General features: G+C 42.3%; 1 protein-coding gene across 2 annotated transcripts in view; it reads right to left on the reverse strand.

Moving 5' to 3' along the window:
- Positions 1–18,363, reverse strand: part of fto (FTO alpha-ketoglutarate dependent dioxygenase) — a 138,034-nt gene that overhangs the window by 78,440 nt on the left and 41,231 nt on the right. For both annotated transcript variants that reach the window (XM_071202535.1, XM_034077661.2), the window contains exon 7: positions 12,963–13,082. In XM_071202535.1, the coding sequence (XP_071058636.1) occupies positions 12,963–13,082 (120 nt within the window). The remainder of the gene's footprint in view (positions 1–12,962; positions 13,083–18,363) is intronic.

Here is an 18,363-nt window from a genome sequence, read left to right on the forward strand (position 1 = left end):
ATAAATGTATTTCAATATCAGCTGGAGCCAATGCGTGTGTCTTCTTACATTTAAAGAAGGCCATTTAAGTTGGCTATACATTGTGCAGTGATGTGTACGAAAAGTACAACCAAGAACAAATCTGCATCGTCTGTTTATGAAAATGTTTTTCTCATAAACTTACTGATTTGATGAATGGAGTAACACTGGAAGGATGGCTTTACAACAGAGTAGGGCCACTACGTACAGTATGTGAACGATCAGTCTTTAAAACCCAGTGAAAACTAAATTACTCGTAAAGTATTTTGCACAGGAACGTCTTGGTTCACCGTTGAATGACTTTGAATGAGTACTATAGTTGAGCCCACAGTCGAACAATGCAGGAGATTATAACAGACGCTTTGGTTGTGTGCGTTTCTGGTTTTAAAATGATTTGAAACACTTAAAAATACCTGGAGATTTGTCCGAATACAAATGTCCAATAGTGCTCTGTTCTAAAGATACATCCCAGCAGTGACATTGGCGAGTTAAAACATTACTGATAAGACTAACGGTGCAAACTACACACAACAGATCCCGAGCTGTAACAAATGGGATTTTCTTTCCAGGCTTCACCTGGGAGAGAATCTGCTTCACCAGAAAACACACACCTCAGGTTTGATCTCTGTTGGCTTATCCTCTTTATAATGTACATGCCATGTTTTGAAAGGTGCACAGACAAGGCATGAAACTTCCCAGAATGCTCCGAGGACTTGTACTTCCTCCTGACTGCACTCACATCCCCTTGTCTACAGCTTTTCATCTCTCTCTGGTTGACTTTTTCTCGCGTGCTCTGATTCCAACTTAAATCTTTACCGTTATCTCTCTCTGAAAAGGCCCTCACCTTTCCCCCCCCCCCCCTCGTTCCACCTCCTTAAACCTCCTCCACCTCCTTCGAAAACGGATACAATTATCATCAACAATCTTTCCCCATTTTCCATCCTTTTCTTTGCGTGTATTGAAGCGAATCAGACAATTTTACAGCGTCTTCCCGTCAGGATCAAGCCATTCTCTGCACTCATTGTTTCCACAGAAGGCTTTATGTACTTAAAAGCCCCAACACGATCGCTGCTCCACTGATTCTGAAGAATTAGCGACGTACCGAGGCATTAAGTGGTTAGTATTTTTGATGTGCGAGATGCAACACTCAAACAAAGAGCAGATTACGGATCAAATTCTCAACACATTGGAGACCTTATGCGTAAGACTTCCTGGGAGATTAAAAGTGTAATTTGATGATGTCGTGATATCTGACCTGATTCTGAATGAATATCCGGATTTGTTTTTGTTTTGCTTATTTTGTGTACAGCACAACTCTGTTGACCTCGCCTTTGTGTGATAATGCCAGAAATGTGGTTGATTGTATTCCAAGTGTTTGCTCTATTTTTAACCCTAATTAGGTTTTGGGTTTCTGTTATTGACACTTCCTGTTTTTAAAAAAAGGATTACAAAAAGAAAATGTTCACTTCAAGGATCTATGGTTTTGGGCTGTATTCCTTTTCATGAATCTGTTTTAATTAATTGTTTTACTTTGGGTAGAAGATGTCCTTTGAGACTTTATCTGTGAATAAGGGCTGTGCAAATAAATATGAAATTAATTTAATTTGACATCCAGATAAACAAGTATAAGGATACCAACGAGTCAGTTTGAGCTATGTTTTATCGATTGTTATGCTTTTATTCGTCTGTCCATAGCCCTTATGTGCCTTTTTATCTATTCTTATGTGTGCCTTTTATCTATAATTGTAATATTATATTTCATTATAATGTTATGTCTGTTGTGAAGCACTTCGGTAAAACCCTATGTGCTATATAAATAAAGTGGATTGGAACTGATTCAAATGACTTCAATAAAAGTGTCTGAATACTCACCACATATCTATATATGTATTATCTCTGAATATAAGACATATTTAGCAAGTGCGAGGGAAGCCCTGGCTGTGAGTTCAATAAGAATAATATGCCAGAAAACTTGCATAAATACACAAAAAGTTGCTTTAAGTGACAAATTAATGTGTTTTCATGCGTCTGTGTTAATATCTCATATTCCTCCACTTTGACACGATTGCCTGCGAGAGTAAACAATTACACCTGGATCAAAGTACTGCGATAATTATATATCAAGCGCTGGTTAGTGGTAATGTTTATACTCAGATATAACGGGCGGGCTATGCTATGAGATGCTCCGAAATCTCCCTTTCATCTTTTTATACTTTCTACCCCATCAAGGCACTTTTCGACACATAAACAGACACACACACACACACACACACACACACTCCTTCTCTGTGTTGGTATGACACAGGAAAAAGCTGGGCCCTGCAGCCAAGCCCGCCGTCCGCACTGAATGCGATTAAACTGAGCAGTGATTAATCTGGGCTGCCCCATAATTCCTCTTTACCACTTTAATGGATGTTATCTCCCCTCCTCTGAAGGCTTATCTTGCTGATCGAGGCCAAGGATGAGGAGAGGGAGAGGAAGAGGAGGGGGTGGCTTTGAGAAGAGGGGGAGAGAAATCAAACTAAATCCATACAGGGGTAAGTAAACAAATAAGTAAGTAAATAAGTAAGTAAATAAATAAATGCGGGGATTGAGGAAACTGCTAAGCGGATAAAGCAGATCAGTCTCTGTAAAAGGCTCATTTGTTTTCCAAGAAGACGAGACAAGCCGCCTTCAACGCCTGCTGATACAGTAAAAACACAGTCAACATCACCATTCACACACAAACAAAATAAATTATCCAAACCGCTGTCAATAACATTCAACCAACCCTCGTTGTTAGGATGAGGGGTACTCCAAACTGATTTTTCAAAGAGCTCATTTAGGTGGAAATAATGGCATTGCGTGTTTCTCAATGTCGAGGAAGGCTGCTCCAGAGCCACTATTTCAAGCATGCTAGGTCATCGAGTGCCGCCGAAGGACTGTTCCAATTTCCAGCATACTTGGAATTATACCGAGCCCGGCGTACTTCGTAGCGAGAAATTTCGAGGCTCCGCGGTCTTAAAATCCCCACAATGCTTTGCGCACGGACCAATTTCCCAAAATCTGTGGCGGAAAATGTAAGGCGGGGCCTCTCATATGACGCACACCTGCACACTTGGTCGCCTGTTCCACTCTTCGTTTTCCGAATGCCAGGAAGGATTCTATGGGATTAGTTTTGTATCATAAAGAGAAGGCAACACTTTCTCAGAATAAAGTAAAACTATGAGTTTAAAAGAAAAAAAACTGAGTCAAGCAAAATAAAATAAATTTCAAAAATAAAACTATAAGTTGCAAACAAATCATTTGTGTAATCATGTAAACTATAAGTCTTTTTTCTTTGTTTTAACATTTTGTTTGCAGTTTTTGTTTCTTCTTTCTCAATGATCAGACTCTTTAGTGCTCCCTGATTTTTTGTTTGAGATTCTGACACAAACCTCCCAGGTGGGTGGGACTTTCAGGGGTGCGTTCCCATTGGCTACTCAGTTTTTGAGTGACAGCCCAGTCCTCCAACGATTGTACAGTGCAGGAAGCTGCGGTGCGGTAGCTGAGCGTGGATAGAACACCCCCAGAAGAACCAGCATTTCAATTATTATAATACTACAAGTGAAAAAAAAAATATATATATAAAGTTTCTTTATTGTCGTAAGTGAGAAGTAAAGCTGTGCTATGAAAGTTAGCTTTTGCTACCTTTAGATCCATAACAATGCAAGCTAAGTAGCCTAACAATTAGCTACATAGCTAGCAGTGAGTGAGCGTTCAGACACCGGCACACACACTCAAACGGACTCGTGTGCCTGACTCTACCAACAGGCTTTCATGATTCTGTTTAGATATGCAAGTATAAGCCATGATAGCTTATTTTATTAACACACTAATTTGATATGAAAATCAATGGAGGCTGACTTAACTTTGTAGGAAAACCTACCGTCCCTGAGCTGTGTTTTATTTGTTAACTTCATATTTTTCATTTCCTAAAACATTTATTTTCCTCTCATATTACCAGTGTGGATCATTAAGACAGCGTGGTGTCCATAGGTCTTATCCGGTTTTATCCCGTTTTCCCACTTCCTCTGAGGGCACAGCACGGAGGGGGGGCATGAAGAAAGACCTGCACCATCTTCATCCACGCTGGATGAATTTGGTCATTTCATTTGACCAAATATCTTTACATATACATTTAATAGATTTTATTATTATCCACCTTTTTGTTTTATGTACTTTTATTTAAAACATTCTTTGAGACTTCATCTTCTGGTTCATATTTCAATAAATGTAATTTGTATAATCACTCTTGTCTTTATTCTACATGAAAATGTTAGAGATTCTATTCAAATCTGTTGATTATTCGTATCTTCCTCAGGAATAGTATGTCGAATTTTTAATGCTAAATGTATATCATTTTCTCACAGGATATAGAATGAAACAACACCGTTGTTATCCATTGTGTATGAATGCTTCAGCTCTTCAGACCAACATAGTAAGATGTGAGCATGTTCCTAATTGTGTTGGTATGCAGCCTACTGTAGGTCTGGTCTGTTTTATAAAGCAAATCTGCCACTTTTATATTGCAGAATTTGTTAAATTAAAGCATTAATTGTTTGTCCTAAACATAGCAATATATGCTTTTGAAATGTAACATGTCTTTGAAAAATAATAGTATACAGTTTATATTGTGCATCACCTTTAGCTTGAAAATACATAGATGTGTTTTTTTTATCTATAAAATAAATAAATAGACAGACGGACACTTTATCAATCTCAAATTGGGAAATTATTTAACAGCAGCAGTGTGTTCAGGTATTAAAATATTTAAAGTTGGAACAACGTATAAACTACATATCACAAGTATAATGCACAGCAATCCATAAGGTAAGTCCGATATGTTCATGAAACTCCTCAGGAGACACCGACACTAACGTGGCCGAGTGGACTCCGGAGTTTGCTGCATGAGTTGCACTGTATGATCGTTGGAGGACTGGGCTGTCACTCAAAAGCTGAGTAGCCAATGGGGACACACCCCTGAAAGTCCCGCCCACCTGGGAGGTTTGTGTCAAAATCTCAAACAAAAAATGAGGGAGCGCAAAAGACAAAGCTGCAGCGAGAGCAAAAGTCTGATCATTGAGAAAGAAGAAACAAGAACTGCAAACAAAAACCTATGTTAAAACAAGAAAAAATACTTATAGTTGATTACACAAATGATTTGTTTGCAACTTAGTTTTATTTTTGAAATTTATTTTATTTTGCTTGACTTCGTTTTTTTTTCTTTTAAACTCATAGTTTTTCTTTATTCTGAGAAAGTGTTGCTTTATCTTTATGATACAAATCTAATCCCATAGAATTCTTGCCTCGCTTCTGAAGCAAGTGACTCGGAAGACAGTGTGCTACCAAGCAAGCGTCCTCGACATTGAGAAACACCCATTGTCTCACTTGCGGTTTCCACACTGTGACATCAAGTCAAAGTTCCTCTAATACATTAGAAATGTTGTCATCCGACGCGCTGAAGCAAGTTGGCTCAGGTTTATTTTAGGAATGAGAATCCAACAACTGTCCACACCGTTGTTTTCAGGACAATCCGCTACATCCGTTATTGAGGATAACGTACACACATATATATCACAAGAATGGATTTAGTTACTGTGTCTCCGTGTAGACAGGACGGTGACTCCGCATCTGAATAAATGTGCATTTAGAGTGTTAAAGACTGGCCTAATAACGTGTGCGCGGATGATTTGAAGATGTTGGAAGGATCCCCAAACTCCTACTCTGAATGTGTGGAGGGTTCAAATGACGGAAGGTTGAATGTTCAAAGTGGCATGGCTGATGAACAATGGGATAGTTTCAGTAGATACATGTCCGGGGAAGGTGGAACCGTGTGAAGACACTAATAAGTAGATGTGGGACACTCACAATATGTGCGCTGCTATGACTGGATGTTTTACTTTGATGTATGGATACTTGTCAATGCCTGTTTTTACCTGCCTGTTTTTATTTTTATTTTGTATTTGTATTATTTCTTTGGTACGGTTTGTTTTTTCTCTGAGTCTGTATGATGTTGGATGTGTGTGCTTAAAATCAGATACAAATTTGAAAGAAAAAAGAATGGATGTAGTTATTTTAAATGAGAATGAAAGTGACTCAGAAGGAATTGTAAAATAAATAAATAAAGACGATAAGTTAGAGAAAAGTTGTGCTTGTTAATAGACAGTAATATACGCTTTATCTTCGTATGTGTTACGAAAATATTTTATTTGTATTTTATTTATTTTTGTATTGATAAATCAATCAATCAAAATACTCTATTACTGTAATCACAAGGGGAAATTCGGTTTTTGTGACAGTTGACCAATATTAGAATACAAAAAAATACATGTTTATATTAACACAAGGTGAAGTCAAAATGTGCTATAAAAGTGGTAGCCACCAAAAAACTCTGAGCTGTGTCAACAAGAGCAAAAACACTTGTTTTAATATTCCACTTTTCCACAATCACTGTTCAATCAACTTTTTGAACTCAATGTCTAACATACCTCAGAAGACACAAGTGTGTTTGTGTGTGTTGGTGTCTCAGTTTTTTTGTTCTTCCAAGTCACTGTCCATGTATTTAAATGCTTATGTGAGACGCCAGCAGAGAAGTGACAGGGTTAAATCTGTTCGTGGCTCTTTTCTCTCCCTCGCTTCAGCTTACGCCGATGTTGCCGTGAGATTCTGTCATCGACAACCCTCTGTGGGATTCCATTCACTACCAGTGTACATCTTTAGGTACAAAGCTGCGGGCTGCATTGGCTCCAGGTAACATAAACGCTCCCTTCAAGCCACCGCGTATCTGCCCATGAAAATTGTCTAAAGGGGTTTAAGCATTTACGCAGAACACTATCAGGCACCGCCGAAAATTCAGCTTACCCTGTTGAATAGGGACTTCAAAGAGAATTGCAAATACCTTTGCACCGCTACATTTTCTCCCCTCTCTCTTCCCCGCTCCCTCCGTCTCTTCCTGCTTCTTTTCATTTTACATTTCCAAACACAAGCTGCTGCGTGATGTAAAATGTATTATCAGCCATATATTTCCTCTTTTAATGAATAATAACAATAATCTTTGAGTAATTTCTTTCTTATACGGCTCCGTCTAAATAGGGCAAAGCAAGCGAGCTAATATAGAGCCGCGGGTAAACAAGGCCGTGCAATAATGAACGTGTGGATTAGGCCTCTAGTCTACGCTGTGCGATAAGGAAAAACAGCTGCTACTATCCAGGTAACAGCACGTGTCGACTGCCAATGAAGGATACACTACTGTGCAGCTTCACATTGACTTCTTTCATTCACACTGTGGACACACACACACACACACACACACCATGTATACATCACTTCAGGGGACATTACATTGACTTACATGCATTTCCTGGAGACTTATCCTAACCTTAACCCTAACCCTAATCCTAAACCTAACCAAGTCTTCACCCTAAAATTAATGATCCCCCTCATGGGGACCTCCATTTTGTCCCCATAAGGGAGGCGAGTCCCCACACGTGACTGTGTAAACAGATTTAGGTCCCCACAAGTATAGTAATGCTAGGCCACACACACACACACACGTGAGGACGCATGGACACAAACAAACCCACATGCACACACACGTTTGAGCATAAGAACCACAAATAATTTGAAAATGCTTAAGCCTATTTGCACAGTGTAGAGCTTAAAAAGCAAAACAATATGCATAAACAACACACTGTGATTTAATATAAGAGATAATAAATGGCTTCGTAATGAGCAATATAAATGGTCTTTAAACACTTTACTGCTTAGTTCACACTTATAATTAATCTGGGTTCCATGTGTGCATATAAAGTGGGTATAAAAGTAAACCGGCGAGCGAAGGAGAAAAATGAGAGCTGGTAAACATCTGCACCTCGATGCAGCTCTGGCCTATGGCTCTGGAAATACGCTGGCTTTCTTCTCTCCCGAAGCAGCTCTCCAAATAATGCATTGCAAAAAATTGCTACCTCGAATAATTTACGGTGAAACGCACAACAGAAACCATAACATTTATAATGTTTTACAAAGCCATCAAATAAGTGGAGAGGGGATTAATTGCCCCGGCCCGACCTTAAAATAATTATTTTGAGCGGTGCAACTCTAAACTCCAATGAAATTGATACACTTTGATAATTAGATTCTTGGCACTGACCCGCTGAAGTCAATAAAGGTTATTAAGGCCAATTGCTGTCTAAACGCATTACGGGCAGGGTAAACTGTCCATCGGAGGCCCCTGCTACTCCAGCGCCAATATGATAATCCATTCTCCGTCCTGGGGGTTTCTTCCCCAGCGCCTGTGTCTCCACTCTGCCATACAAAACCAGATTGGATTCGCTTAACCTTTCCAGGACTTTGATCAAATGAGCTCACACAGCAATAACATTTACATTGACCCCCCACCCTTCCTCCCCAACACACACAAGCCCTCTCTCTTTATTTTACCCCCTCCCCCTCCCCCTCTATAGCTCAGTACATTCCCTCCCCGACCCACTCCTCAGCGCAGACCCTCCACACGCCAGGTCAATAACCTAATCAGCTATCGATGGCGAAGGGGCCACGCTGTGTGTGATTGTAGTGCAACCCTCTCAGCAGCCCGCAATGTATCCGAAAGACAGCTATTAAAGAGGGGGGGGGGGGGATATGATATGGTCACTAAGCCCAAAAGTCAGCGTCTATTACAAATCAGACGAGGTACATTTTGTCACACAATGAGGGAGAAGAAAATATGTACAGCATGTATGCATGCGTGACCAAACCATGTGAAAACAGGGAGTGACAGGCTGGGTGAAGGGAGTAGAGGAAGACATGGCCCCGATACCACTTCCTGTTTTGTACATCTTGAAGTATACAAATGTATTCAACTGAGTGGATCCCATTTATTATGAAAGTAGATTAATTTCCTTGATATGTGTTGAAAAGATTTCCATCTAGGCTCGTTCTCCTGTCAAAGGAGGGAGAAAGTGTGAGAGGGAGACAGAGATGTGGCGAGATAGCAGGAGCGGGAGAGAACAAGAGAAAGGAAGAACATAAAGAGGGGGAGAGAGGGAGAGGACGAGCGTTTTTGCTTCCGCGGTGGCTTTTGAAGTTGTGAGATGAGCAGCCACAGAAGTCAGGAAAGTGACAAATTAGGGAAAAAGCTGTACTGTGCAAGCAGAGCTGCTAAATCAATTAAAGTCATGCCAAGCGCATACATTAACATCAATGGCACACACACACACACACACACACACACACACACACACACACACACACACACACAGGACAGGGGAAAAAAGGGGAGATGGGCTAGGAGCTGTCGCTTCTCCCCCACAGAGAAAAGAGGAAAGATAAAAAATACCACACCGGTATTTAAAATATTCTGCATAAAGCCAAGACTCTCTGTCTATTGTCAGTCAGACGGAAACTATTCATTGTTGCTAGTTTAAGGAAATGTCACTTTTGTGTGATAGCCACGATAGCAGCGTCCTGAGGGAACGGGAGGCTGCGAGCGAGGCGGGTCTAAACGGACTTCAGCACCCTGGATCACAGGGGGACGTGAAGCCTTTGAGTTAATGTCGCTTTCTCTCCAGACACGACCTTTACCTTATAGACACTAACCCCCACACGTTGCTGTACATTCAAATACCTATACACACAGTTTCGCAGCAGGTCCCTTTGTTTCAGTCAAGAACAACAATGCATGAGGTTCCCTAAAAGAGGCGAGCAAGAGAGTGGACTTGTTTTGTGTCGGGTTTCTTTATTTATTTATTTATGTATTTTATCAGAATGTCATTCAAATGGAAGGGTGAGCATTTGCATGACAACAGGCTGAGGAGCAGAGAGGGAGCCCCAGGGAGAGACAGTATCCATAAGCAGGACCCGGCCCCCCCCCCCCACATATTGCAATATTCTCCATACACACTAACACACGCATACACAGCCCAGCGCATCCCGCTACACCGTGTGCTAAATATGACAATAAAGAGAGGAAGGCCGGCTGTTTGTATTACTATTTTAGCAGGATAAAGCAACCGGCTGTTTTATTGCTACAGCGCGGAGAATAAAACAACAGTGTCAATTTATAAACCCTATTTAAAGAGACATATATTTGTTATTTTAAAACACCCATGGTGATATCAGATTTGACGAAAATAATGCCGTATTAAAATACACTCTGCAGGCAAGAAGGGGAAATAAATAAATCTGCACGCAGTAGGTCACTCGCATATCACTAAATTACACTATACTGTCAATTGCAAGCTTCAAAATGTAAAATATATGCAATAAAGGAATGTGGGGGGGGTCATTTAAATAACTCACGGTAATTTAGAGGAATGTGTTTTAATCTTACTGCAGGAAAGCCACAGCTATCGAAACGTGCAGAAGGAAAATCTATAAGTCACATCTATAAAGTGCTTTTCATCAGAGGTCGATGCATGCATGTAAATATTGCTTGCGAGCGCAATAATGTTGTCTTTCATCACAATAGAGAGTGATTACATTTAGGCATTCACCGGCTTGTTATTTTTGCGAAGGTTCAATATGATTTTCTTCAGACGATAAACTTGCTTTTGTGTGATGTGACACTATGTGATCAAATGAAATCATTTACACCGTGAGATAAACAGCTATGTGAGATGTAAACAGTATTAAAAAAAATAGTAGAACTAATTGCATTCAAAATATATATTAAGACATTTCTTCTTTTACTAGTTTATAAACAAAAGTGTCTGTATTGGGAAAAAATCGGAAGTTAAGTTTCTACTGCATGACGGGAATCCACATGAGTGACTGACACACACACACACACACACACACACACACACACACACACACACACACACACACACACACACTGGACACGGTTTGCCTGCCCGTTTGAGAGTGATGGAGACACGGCAACAGAGGGAGAGAAAGACCTCACATTTCACTGATGCCCTTTTCTAAATACAGGTCCAAATCACACACTTCATCTGGGCCCGGAGGTGGAGCTCGAGATGAGTTTAGCCCCTGTCTACGAACCCCTCCACCCCCCTCCCTGTGCCAGGCTGTTCCACTAACAGAGAGAGAGAGAGAGAGAGAGAGAGAGAGAGAGAGAGAGAGAGAGAGAGAGAGAGAGAGAGACTATGAGTCGAGCAGCAGCACTGTTCTCCTCCAGCCCCTGTCTTTATCCCCGCCTGAGCATTAGATGTGATTACTGCTCAGCGCTCGACACTGACAGAGACAGAGAGCTCCCAGAGACAGGAGGAGAGGGCGAGAGACATTAAGAGACACGGAGAGCGGCGGAGAGAGAGAGGGAGCAGAGAGGAAAAGAGGAGCACGGCTCTGTTGCTCCCTGCTTCAGTGATACAAGAGTGCCCCCTGCTGCTTCTGCCGTCTGCCTTTTAAAACACACACACGTACAGACATGAAGACACACACCGTTTGAAAGCGAGCTTTGAGACGCGGACTGCATACACCGGGTCTCACATCTCACGTCGCTTCATTTTCTTATACATGTAGTGGATGAATGATTGGCTATGAGCATTATCCTGCACATTCATCTATACCTCACCTTAACTTTATCTGTAGTATTGTGTTTTGTTTTTTTCATGAATTGTCTAGTTCACGTCCAAAAGGTATATTGTCGTCCTTGTTATTCTTGCATTAGCTCAAACATATTTATAAACTTAACAGTACATTTCAAATGATTGTACAAAGCTCTGGCAATACTGTTTGTCATGGTCATGCCAATAAAGCTATTTGAATTGAATTGACTGCATCAGGTGTGAGGAGGGAGAGTGTGTTGGTGAGCCATAGTATCTCCAGTATAGTGTATGTGCGCGTGTGTGTGTGTGTGTGTGTGTGTGTGTGTGTGTGTGTGTGTGTGTGTGTGTGTGTGTGTGTGTGTGTGTGTGTGTGTGTGTGTGTGTGTGTGTGTGTGTGTGTGTGTGTGTGGCACGTTTCTACTGCAAAGGCCTGTGACTAAGGTGACTTAATTATGAGTCTGACACTACTAAGTGAATCTTTTACTGTGGTGTCTGTCTAATAGCTGCGTGCCCACGCTCCTCTCTAATAAAACGTACGTGAGGCAACAATTAAACACATGACACATCCTTAATAATGCAGCGTGGTGAGAAGTTGGGCGATCCATCATGTCGTTTTAAACACTCCCTTCCTTGCGAGGCGCATTATTGGACAGCGATTCACTTGTTTGTATAAGAAGCACAAGCAGAGGCATGTTGAGCGTTTAGAGCGGGGGGAAGCCTTATTATGAAATGCCACAGTGCCTGCTGTAGTCATAGAGCTGCTTTTAAGATTTTGGGAAACATTGTAAAACAGTTTTTTATAATACAATGATATGTTTGCTCAGTATAATGATTAGCAGACGTGGGATTTGTATTATTATCATCTTTATAATATGTTTTTGTTAGAATATTATCCGGTTAAGATTTAAGATTATTATTAATTGTTTTAGTATACATTTTGTCTGTTTTATAAAATACTAAATATTGACTTCTAAAATATGATATAAAGAAATATGGGTCAATAGACATGTCTCTATATTCTCATATGAAACAGGATTTAAAAAAACTGTTCCTATTTTCAGGAATGGCAACACGAAACTGAGAGAAGTGTTTCTGTAAACCTGAACTGAGAAAAAAAAAAAGAAGTTTGCTGGTAAAGAATCCGCCTACACAATAAAATGGAAACACATTGAAGTGAAGTGATGTGTGTGGCACTGAGTTCAGTATGAAGAAGCATGAAGGTGAGGCTGCAGTGTGACCTGCAGTGTGTGTGTGTGTGTGTGTGTGTGTGTGTGTGTGTGTGTGTGTGTGTGTGTGTGTGTGTGTGTGTGTGTGTGTGTGAGTGTGTGTGTGAGTGTGTGTGTAAGCGTGTGTGTGTGTGTGTGTGTGTGTGTGTGTGTGTGTGTGTGTGTGTGTGTGTGTGTGTGTGTGCGGCCTCACCATCGTCTCCATCAGCTTCCAGTCCTTCTCCAGCTGCTCCATCGGTCCGGTCCACCAGCTGCAGAAACGGGCGAAGCGCCGGCCCTGAAACCAGTACTGCCGCAGCCACTCGAACTCCACCTGCGCGCACACACAGAAAATAAACTGTCACTGCTTCTTAGAATACATATTTGACATCAAATCCTTATATTATAAATATTAAAATAATCATTGTTTTAAAAAAAAAAGTAAATGGGGAATTTTATAGTTTTTGACATGTCTTTTACAAATGCATTGAGAACTGCCAATATTTGACAGTTTAAAATCCAAATGGTTTATAAAGTTTGACGAATTATATAAAACATATATATTATAATTATTATTTAGTCATTTTAAGATTTAATCCGTGGAAGCAGCACAACCTCCTGACCTGCAGTCAAATATAACCTTGCATGTTTTAATGTAATTTTCAATCTGATCTCTTATTGAAATATTCTAATGTTCACTATCATAGTTAAATATAATATAAAGACACATTTGTTGTCAAGGTAAATATATATATTTTTAAATAAAATGGAATGAATGTTGTATTTTCCAAGATGTAACATTTTCTCAATGAGAAATGACGTCCCTTGTACTACATGATGTTTGGCATGGGGGACATGACATGTTCCCTTGGAAATATATACATTGACTTGAATTGTTGCATATCTTCCATAACATTAACTCATTTCAGTTCATGGACTATTTTTACGAGTTCTCAGAAAGGAAGAAGAAAGTCAAGAAATGTTTTTTTAATGAAACGTGTACATTGTTTTACCAATAATACAATCGGTAAAATACAATCACACCCTTACCAAACAGAAAACAGACCCACAGTTCATCACACACATATAAATGTCTACACACACACACACACACACACACACACACACACCTCCCAGTCAGCACACCTGAAAACTCCACCCTCCTCCTCCTCTCCTCCCTCCTTCCCCTCCTCCTCTCCCACTCCCTCGCTCCGTCTGGAGATGACAGTCTCGGCTGCCGAGCCTCTTCCCTCTCCTCCGCTGGGAGTGTTTTTGTTTCCTGCTCTTTTGAAGTGCTGATTTAATCCTCGCACGGATGTTTCATGTAGCCAGGTGTAGCCTATCTATTTCTAAGTGTGTCTTTCCGTGTGCCTGTTTGTGCGTGTGTACCCATGTGCGGCAGCGTATCTGTCTACATAGGTGTGCGAATGGCTTTGTTAACGTCTGTGCATACAATTTCCAATGTGCGTGTCAAAGATTGCCCCAATTGCCGCCAACGTAGACGCTGCGAGTTGCCCTCCCCCAAAACGTCCTACAAAGCATCATCCGGGCGAAAACAATGCGCGCTCCGTTTCATTTTGACGCCGACAACTGTACGACACAGAAAGTCGCTGCATGCAAAGGAGTCGCATATCAAATAGGACAGAGAGAGCTATTGTTCCTTTTCTGAAAACTATTTAGTTTATTGTTCTTCTAACAGAGCATTAGCCGATGTATACAACAGGCCCGTCTTAACGCGGGTAAAGCACGTTATACCTAACACGTATAATTCCAATGGGAAAGGTGTGTGTGTAGAGCCACACTCGTTTAACCCTGTATCTTACCAATAACATAGTAAATTAGCATTAGCTCGTTTTTTTGGGTACCATGAAACATATCACTTCGTCTTGAGTTCTTGTTTAGGTAAAAAAGTAAATAGTGTCAATGACATGGTGTCTATTGAGCGTGGCATCCATCATAGTCTAAGGACAGAGGGTCTAAGGACAGAGGGTCTAAGGACAGAGGGTCTAAGGACAGAGGGTGTCGCTTTTCTCACAGATATTCTGAACAATCTGTGCTCTTGTATTTGCTGTAAAGTGTCTCTACTGTAGGCTATTTTTATTTTATGTACAGCACTTTGGCTCGACCAAAAATCGTTTATAAATGTGCTATATAAATAAAACTTGATTTGATCATCCATCATGTATTGGGGATAACAGCAAATACATCTTGGGTAGCATCAAGTTTTCTTCCAAAAGACAATGTTATTACGTATTTGAGCAGTTGCTATGGTAGCAGGTCTATCGTCCACATTGTAAGAGTTTACTCCGTCAGAATTGCTTCTCAAACGGTCAGAAAGCTTCAGAACTTTGCGAAAGCGTCGTGGTGAATACATTTTAAAACGCTACAACTCTCCCGACATCCTTTCTTGCTGAAATGAACGCACGTTGTCATAGCTCTGTGTTACGAAGCAAGTCCCCTACGATCTTGCCCCTGTAGAAAGTTCAAACAAAGGGCAAGAATTGTGTGCACAAACAACTTGAGTAAGGTTGGACAGAAGCTGTGCATGGAATCATCCTGCCATTTGCTTCCACAAGGCTCTGATCACAGCGGGGATGACATGCAAGGACTGGGGCATGTCAGCGAGGACACACAGCCAGTGGCACTGCTCAGCAGCCTCTCAGTCACTCCATACAACCCTACCCTTCAAAGAAATGTCATCCTTTATGTTCCCCTCAACACTCCCCAAATCCACTCCCCTTCGATCACTAACACACAACAAAGCCGCCAAGCGCCGATATCGGACATCCTTCCCTCTATGTCAGTCTCTCCTTCCATCTCTGATTGTCTGCCTGTCTCCACTTTGAGCCGACATGGCTGCCCGGCCCCCACTGCGCGGGCCAGTTGCCGCCACAAAGCCGGCCATCTGAAGCGACCGAGGAGCGCCGGCTATGTGGCATTTGGAGTCCAGCCGCCCAGCTGAGAGTTACCAAGAGGGGAACTCGGACTAAATGCCACCTTTCCAGGCGGACAGATGGAAACTTGTGCGAAAGAGAGAGTGGTTGTTAGGGCTAGTTTTCTCTGAGACGACATGGGGGAGCGCGAGGGGAGCTAGTGGCTCCCCTGCGGCAGTCGCTGTCATCTCTCCAGGTGATGGACGCACTAACTACACATTAGCCCCACATTAGTCGACTGGCCGCCCACCGTGGAGGCTGTGGAGTTCGAGCCAAGTAGCCCCCTGTTTTCCCATTTAATGAGGCATGCTTTTTCTTTATTTTTTACACCTTCATGGTATTCCCTGAGCAGGTCCAATCAATTTCCGGGCCATGGCCCAGAGGTGGGAGCTGGTGAGAGTGGGATCGATCCCACTCTGCCGTCCTCTGTTTACCTTTCCCGGCCTCCTCACACATCAGCCGGGAGGCCCGGTGCCACGAGGCCGCTGTGAGCAAGCAGACACGCATTTAACACTCATCACACACAAGCTAGGTTACGCTGTACATGCACATATTGCTGTACATTTCCATTTCTTTCTTTGTCCATGAAATAGTAGCGTTTTTTGGACGTCTTTGGTCGTAAAAATGGCTAAAAGTGGTCTTCCTGTCTTTGCTGCCACTGGAGAAAAACACCTACATCTCAATGTGACTCGTGTCATTACATAACAATCACAAACTTAAAAAACGCAACAACATGTGTTGAGCTCAGAAAGAGAAACACATGTTTTGAGCTACCCAGAGATTCAAAACAACAAAGGAACTCTTCAAATCAAAAGTATAAATGTCTCACATAAATGAAAACAGTTTTAAAGGGTGATACAACTGGTAAACACAAAAGGACAAACAATTTCAAACGACACACAGATCTGCTGGCAGAAATGTGTTTTGAGAAGTGATTTGAAAGATTACAATGATATTGCCAGCGTAAGGCCCGAAGGAGAGGTGTTCGAAAGCCAAGCGAACACCGAGAGCCTGTGGAGACATTTCTGCCCTCAAAGCAGGACACTGGAAGGTCACACACACCTGCTTCCACACACTTTACTTTCTGCCAGAACATGTGGGAACACCTTGTCCCTCCCTCCAATATTTACTGTGGGGGGACTAGCATCATTAGCGGGGGTCCCTGAGGGCACTCTGTCACACACCCACCTGGGAAGTGACACAGTGGCTTTAAATGAGACAAGACGTTTGCATCTGGGATTAGCATTTCAAAGCCAAACATGCACACGGGGGCCGTGTGGCGATGCTATGTTCGACTACCCCCTCCGCCACCTAAGACAGGAGGAAAGATTAAAACGAGACAGCGAGAGGGACCGAGCTTAACAAACAGGTGGGAACTTCGCTTTTCTTCATTTCTGTCTCCCATCAACCCTTACTTCAACTCGACATCCCGCCCCATCCCTGAACACTCATTCTCAGATGGCAGACGCTCCGCTTCATCATCGTCAGACCCACCCACGTCTTCTGACAAGTGTCAACCTCCAATCCCCCCCTCCCTTCCTCGTTGCACCACATTGCACAATATATCCGTGGCATGTCAACCCGTGCTAGCTTGCTGTTTAGCACTTTTTAAGAAAAGGCCCATAGGGCACTGCTCGGGTCAGACTGCCAGCACGTCTCAGGCTTGTTCTCTCCCCGGTCATCCGTGTCAAACACGACCTGCGCAATATGCACCCGCCAAGCGCCAAAGTGGGCCGCCATCATAAATAACTCCACCAACAATACATCATATAAGTGGGTGTTCTGCTCTCGTGGGCAACTCCAAACAAATGGCCACATCTATCATTGTGAGTGAGGGTAGGGTGTAGCCCGCGAGAGCCCCCCCTCCTTCCTTAAACATGCACACATACACACCTGATTTTATAAATAGCATACCGTTTTCCTAAATAACCCTGATGTGCCTCCTGGTGGGGGCTTATGCTTGCTAATCCTGTGGCGCTATGCGGCAAACTAGCAGGTGTTGCTAGTTCACCTAGCGCAGAGCTCCTCCTAACAAAGACAGCCCCATTGTTTGGCAGAGCTGAATAATTAATATTGTCGACAACCTTTAAACAACCTTACGTCAGACTCATCTGTCATGGCGTCCCGCTGAGGGTCTTGGGTGCTAGCGTCGGCGAGGATGTGTGCTTTGGGGCCAGGGGTGTAAAGGGGGAGAGGTGAAGTGCTATATTAACTGTTGGCCCGCGGCAAGCTAGCACAGGGGGCTCGTGGCTCTGCAGGCGGCCCCCTCGTGTCCCTCTTCTTTGACCTCGCTCTGTCCCTCAATACCCCAAGCCAGCATCACTCCTTGTGTGTGGAAAGGGGTTAGCGAGGGGAGCGGGGCATGACTCCATCTTTAGATAACATATGGAGAGGCTATTGCCGAACAATCCATCACAGGCCAAGACAAATGAGAACAACCTGGATTTCATATTGGAGGCATTTCCCTGAGCAGAAACAACAAGGTAACAAGGTAGAAAGCTGGCAAGCTCAGAGTGTGATGTTTACAGAGCTTTAACCCGCTATCAGAGGACAAACACATCGCTCTGTTAGTCCCATGCTGTAGAGGAAATGTAGACCAGGTGTATGTAGTATACTGCCTGTATCCGCAAAGACATTCCATTGATCATGTTTGGCCACACAGTAATGCTGAGGGTATTTGTT

Source organism: Pseudochaenichthys georgianus, chromosome 3, assembly GCF_902827115.2.
Source record: "Pseudochaenichthys georgianus chromosome 3, fPseGeo1.2, whole genome shotgun sequence".
NCBI classification, from domain to species: domain Eukaryota; kingdom Metazoa; phylum Chordata; class Actinopteri; order Perciformes; family Channichthyidae; genus Pseudochaenichthys; species Pseudochaenichthys georgianus.